Below are 5,839 nucleotides of genomic sequence, written 5' to 3'. Positions count from 1 at the left end.
CCCCCACCCCACCCCACCACACACACACACACACTGCTCTGCTGCTCAGCCCTCAGGGAGCTTCAGGGAGCACCCGCTCAGCCTCACTGCCGGTCAACGTAAGTGAGTCTCCACCCAGTACATGAAGACAGAGCAGAAACATCAGGGAGGAATCAGGCAGTCAACACTGAGTACATTCGGGTATGGATCCCCCAGTAAGAGGGGCAGAGATTTCAGTCAAAGTTCACATGCACTTAGTAAGTCACATATTTGAAAGAATTTCAATGTCATTCAGAAATAAAAGGAAGTATTTTGCTGAATATTAATTCACAGCTGGTGAAAGGAAACGTTGAATCATTCCTGGTCATGACAAATTTAAACTATTAGAGAAACAACTCACTGCCTGCTTGTAATCATCTGTGTGGCCCCTGCTTTAATGTCTTTGTCAAAAAACAGGGACTTCCCTGGTGGTCCAGGGGTTGAGAATCTGCCTTCCAATGCAGGGGACTTGGGTTCCATCCCAGGTTGGGGAACTAAGATCCCACATGCCAAGGGGCAACTAAGCCCGCTCACCACAACTGGAGAGCCCATGTGCCACAACAAAGATCTGACGCAGCCAAATAAATAAATTCATAACAATAATAACAATAAACAAAACCACAAAAATCAGGAAAATCAAACCAAAGCAGATGCCCAGAGGGGAAGGAATGCCCTTTTTAGGCGTGTGGTGCTATGCCCAGCATTTGCCATCAGGCCACAGCGTTTGTGGATTTTAAAAGGAAGGAACTGGACCGAAGGTGGACAGGCCCAACCTCTTAGCTGATCCCTGGTAGGCCATTGGCCAGGGCACACCCTCTTGCTGTCCAAGGGGAACCCCTTCCAGAGGCTGGGAGGGAGCCTCACCGGGACGTTGATCTGGACGCCGTCGCAGTCCCCTCTGGGCTGGTCCACCTGCGATTTCCCGTTACTGCAGAAGGAGTCGTAGGTGACTTTCAGGGTGTCAGGGAGGGTGCTGTGATCCAGGAAGACTCTGGAGGACAGTTTCTGTGGGGAGACAGTGGTGCCATCAGACTCATCTTCCAGGCCATGGCTGGCATGCCTCTCACCTCCCCCGCCACCCACCACACATCCATGGAGAGCTCTGTGGGTGCCAGGTCACCCACGTCACGCCCCTCAAGACAGGCCAGTGGAGGGTACGGACGTGGAGACAGGCCCCAGCCCCATGAGAAGAGGGGCTCAACTGTCCACTCACCACTGAAACCCCAGTGCCTGGCACAGGGCAGGAGCTGGAAAAACTGTTTAAGTGAATGAGAGAGACAGACACAGAGAGAGAAAAACAGAGAGACATAAAGGTAGACAGAGAGGTGAGACAGCCCCTCCCAGACAGCATCTGGAGTTTGGGAGGGCCTGCTGGGGCTTAGGGCTCCAACAGGGCAGGAGCAGCAGACGGAGCTCCCCCACAGGGCTCCGAATTCACCCAGTGCCGCCAGCGCTTCCTGGTGTGCCCAGCAAGCTGAGCCCGTGAGGCCCTCAGGCCCTGCGGCTGTAAGAGGGCTTGACGCTCATGCTCCAGCCAAGTGCAGGAGGGCCTGGGGTGGCACCTACCGCGCCATTAACCAGGGAGGACATTGCTCCCCAGTGGAGGTGCCCGAGGGTGGCCCAGACAAGGCCGGGGCTCTCCGCATCAGATCACCCTCCTGTTGACCTGTGGTGGGGACCCCATCTTCGCTGACTGCCCGGGGGACTCACATTGTAGGCATTCTTGATAAGCTCCACCACGTTCTTGGAATCTTCAGACAGCTCCCCGACTGCAGACTTGGGGATGATCTCTGTCAGCTTCTGTCAGGGCAGAACACAGGTAGCCGTGGCCAGAACCATGGGGCTGAAGACTCCTCAGGGTCCACCCAGTTCTGTAACACCCCTGAGGGTTTCCTTCGTGCTGGTGAGATGGCCCAGACAACCCCCCACTTGACTTCTTACTGTGTGCATGGTCAGTGTTGTGTGGGCAGACATTTGCTTGGTAAAACTACTTCCCTCTGGTTATTTCAAGCTGGTCACTGAAAGCAGAGCCGGGAAGACGTGCCACAGCTAGGGGCCCGCCCCACCTCGCAGGTGTGACAGGCACAAACAAACCAAGGGCACGGGTCATCGTAAAATGTGGCATGAAGTCAGGAAGCGACGTGTACCGAGCGTGTGAATGAGCTGACATAATTTCAACAATGGCTGCGTTAAACAACAGCGTGCCAGTTGACTCTGGCAGGCAGGGCCACATCCAGTCCAGGTACACCTCTTCGTAGGCAGGCCGGAGCACCGGGTCATGCAGGCAAGCCTGGGGCCAGCCTCCAGGACCATCTGTGCCCTCTGCCGCCGCCTCTCTCCCGCTTAGCTTATCTTTCACAGGAAATTACACCATCAGTTTATCTTGCAGAGCCGAGGGCTGGGCCATGTCCCTGCCCCCAACCCTGCTGTGATGCCCTTGAATGGAGTCCAGTCCCCTCCATTTGTGGCTTACGAGGATCATCACAACCTGGCCACCCACCTTGGGCCTCCATCACCGAGCAGGTGATGCTCCTAGCTCCTAGCTCAGGACCCCGCTGGGGCTCGGGAAGTCCTCCAAGCCACCTGCTCTCCACTCAGAGCAGAAACATGTACTGAGGAGGGTCCTGCGTAAACTGTCCACACAGACCCTGGGCCTCCTAGAACCCCCCAGGAGCTCCAGGAATGGGGGTCAGGAAGCTGAGACTCAGCGAGGCCTGTGACTGCCCGGGGCCTCGCCCTTGCTGTTGGAGAGCAGGGTCCGGGGTCCATGTATTCCATCTCCAGCTCCTGCCCTCTCACCACACTGCCTTCTGGGACACGAGTGTGCTGGGACCCATGCTGCCACTCGGTGAGGAGAGACTGTCGCATCCGGTAATTTGGTTGGGGACGTGGTGACTGGAGGTCCTGACCTGCCGGTGCTCAGGCAACTTGTGGGGCAGTGGTCTCTCAGCTGCACCCCCTTGCCACTGCACCCACCCTGGCCACTTGTCCCTCCTCCCTGGATGCCCCCTGCATCCTGTGCCCGAGGTGGGGCCCCGAATGCTGACGGCGAGTGTGGCTGGTCCCACCGTCGGGCCTGCAAGTGTCCCGCACAGGCACAGCAGGTCACAAGCAAGAGGAAGGAGCCTGGGACTTAGAGGAGGAGAGGGGCCAGGAGGCGCCCCCAGCCCATCACAGCCAGAGGCCGCCACGCTGAGCCCAGCAGCGAAAACACAAGACAGCAAGTAAAACAGCCCTCCAGTGACGGGCAGAGGGGAGAAGTGCTGATGTGCAAATGTACTTGGACACAAAACAAGGAACTTTTCCTGATGTGAAGAATGGGACCTGCAGACTCAAAGGGTTTGCTATGTTGTAGCAAAACCACGATCACTGAGCCACAGGGACCTGTCAGCTCCTCCCTCCACAGTGCTCACTGTCTGGGGCCACCCACATGGCCTTGGCCAGCACACCCAGTGCAGAAGCAGCACTCAGTCTGATCACCCCAGATTTTGTCACTCTTGAGCTGCAACACCTTGTCCTGCCTCAAGCCCACTTACCTCGTACGTTTTCACCATCTTCTTGGTTACTGCAAAGATGGGCTGGATGTTGCTTTCTGCCAGTTTGTGTGCCAGCTGGCCCACCGATGGGTAGTCCTAGAGAGGAGACCCCCAGTCAGATAGCCCTGAGGCTGGGGACAAGCCATCCAGGCCACCCGTCAGCCCCTACAGGCAGAAGTGACTGCCCAGAGTGCAGAGGCTCCGCCCTGCTTGTGCTGTGATGGGGCTGTTCCCAGTGATGTTTGCAAACACGTAAGAGAGTGGGATTAGTAGGGAAATGGACAATACTGAAATACACTCAAGAAAATATTAAAAGTTGTAGTGTGCTTCTTAATCAATGCACCAAAAAAGAAGTCCAGTGGCAAGTAACGGCTCACAGACCCTCAGCGTGGAGATGAGTGAGCAGCACCTCGCTGTGTCTGAGCTGTAGGGCAGAGATCACAGACGCTGCACGCCAGCATGCGTAGTCACTCAGTCGTGTCCAACTCTGTGTGACCCCATAGACTGTAGGCCGCCAGGCTTCTCTGTCCATGGGATTCTCCCGGCAAGAATACCAGAGTGGGTTGCAATTTCCTCCTCCAGGGGATCCTCCCAACCCAAGGATCGAACCCGTGTCTCCTGTGTCTCCTGCCTTGCAGGTGGATTCTTCATCCGCTCAGCCAGTGGGGAACAGCACAGTGGCACTATTTTCATAGCTGTCTCATGTACAATTTCAGACAGAAGCTCACAGGAACCTCAGATGTCACCTTCATCCTGTCCCAGTCGGTGGGCCCCTGAGAGCTGCCACCACCACCTCCCGCCTCAAGTCTGCAGGCTGCAGGTGGAGGGCCCCAAGGGTCCCATCTCTGAAATCCTCTGCAGCTCCAGGGATTACAATGCCAGCAGACCAGGGAATTCTACCCTCTCGGTGCCATCAAAGCACCTCCCTGGGAGCGAGGGCCCCTTCTCGCCCCTCTGGACTCCGGGCTGGGAGTGAGCCTGCACCCCCGCTGCCCTGGGGCAGACCCACACCCTCCCACCTCCCACCCAGGATGCTGAACTCACAAATTCGTTGCTGCTTTTGTACAGGTTGTCTTCCAGGTGGCAGCGGCCGTCATTGGGGGTGAGGATGGCACCCAGCTTTCCATCGCCCGCAAAGTGGAACCCATCGTCCGTGGCGAACACCAGCAGCCTGGTGACATTGCGCCAGCCGATTTCCTCCTGACAAAGAGACGGTGGGGATGACCTGCCTCGGTTTCCCCAGTGGGGCCCCCACAGACTGCAGGAGCCAAGGCTGAGCTTGCTATGGGGGCCTTGTGTGCCCCCAACACCTGGGTTTTCTAGGGAGCACGGGGAGCACAGAAGGCTCGACTCAGGGTCCTGTGTCTGCTGCAGATTCCAGCGCTCAGGGGAACCCGAGAAGTGTCTGCAGGGTGACAGCCTCCCCGATGTGTGGGAGGATGCCGAGGGGATAGGAATGCACATCTGAACACTGCATCCTCCATGCCCAGTCAGCTCAGATCTGGGAGCACCTCCTAAGGAGATACTCCCAAAGAAGAAAAAATACTTAGAAATGTTTATCTCAGTGGAAAAGCACTGCCAACACAGGAAAGCGGCCATGGGCACTGGGGTGAGGAGGTGATGGAGGTGGGCACGTCAGCAACACGTGTCATGAACCATGATAATCACACAGATGTGAAAGTCTGGGTCTATGAGGCAGGGCGGTGTGCCCAGGGACCAGAGCACCTGGAGGGCTGGGATCCCATCTGTGAAGGCGACAGGACTGCGTGGCTAAACAGGATCGACACGCTGTTACACTGACGTCACAGATACAGTGCAGCACAGGACCACGTGGGAGGGGTCAGCAGTGGCCGGGGAGTGGCCGGCACTGACACTGAAACCACATAACTGTGGGCGAGCCTGGCCAGGATGACCTTATTCTCTGAGGGGCTCTGGAAGTAGGGGGACTACCAGGATCGGGCAGCAAAGGGGTCTTGCTTTCCAGGGTCATTTCCTCTTATTTGGGCTTCAGAAGGTTTGCTCAGGACGGAGCCTCACCGGGCACGCGGCCACCTGCATCATGGCGTCCAGCCCACCCTCAGGGGCGTCCAGGTTCCCCGAGATCAGCTGCTTCCCGACTTCTGTCTCGAACTGTTTGGAGTTGTCAGTGAGCTTCAACACGTGCCTGAAGGCGAACGGGGGCTGGCACTCCTTCTCCTTGTTGGGGCAGGGGTTCCGCAGCTTCTCGGGGTGCGTGTTGACGAAGGGGAGCACCGTCTTGTCCACGAAGGACCCGAAACCTGGGG

General features: G+C 57.2%; 1 protein-coding gene across 1 annotated transcript in view; it reads right to left on the bottom strand.

Moving 5' to 3' along the window:
- Positions 1-5,839, bottom strand: part of ITGB2 (integrin, beta 2 (complement component 3 receptor 3 and 4 subunit)) — a 29,868-nt gene that overhangs the window by 4,845 nt on the left and 19,184 nt on the right. The window contains exons 6-10 of the mRNA XM_010834881.1: positions 5,592-5,833; positions 4,599-4,754; positions 3,555-3,650; positions 1,729-1,818; positions 883-1,023 (exon numbers count right to left, since the gene is read on the bottom strand). Coding sequence (XP_010833183.1) covers positions 883-1,023; positions 1,729-1,818; positions 3,555-3,650; positions 4,599-4,754; positions 5,592-5,833 — 725 coding nt within the window. The remainder of the gene's footprint in view (positions 1-882; positions 1,024-1,728; positions 1,819-3,554; positions 3,651-4,598; positions 4,755-5,591; positions 5,834-5,839) is intronic.

Source organism: Bison bison, unplaced genomic scaffold (assembly GCF_000754665.1).
Source record: "Bison bison bison isolate TAMUID 2011002044 unplaced genomic scaffold, Bison_UMD1.0 scf7180017864037, whole genome shotgun sequence".
In the NCBI taxonomy this organism is placed as follows: domain Eukaryota; kingdom Metazoa; phylum Chordata; class Mammalia; order Artiodactyla; family Bovidae; genus Bison; species Bison bison.
The sequence above is the reverse complement of the archived record's forward strand: the minus strand, read 5'-3'. Positions and strand labels throughout refer to the sequence as shown.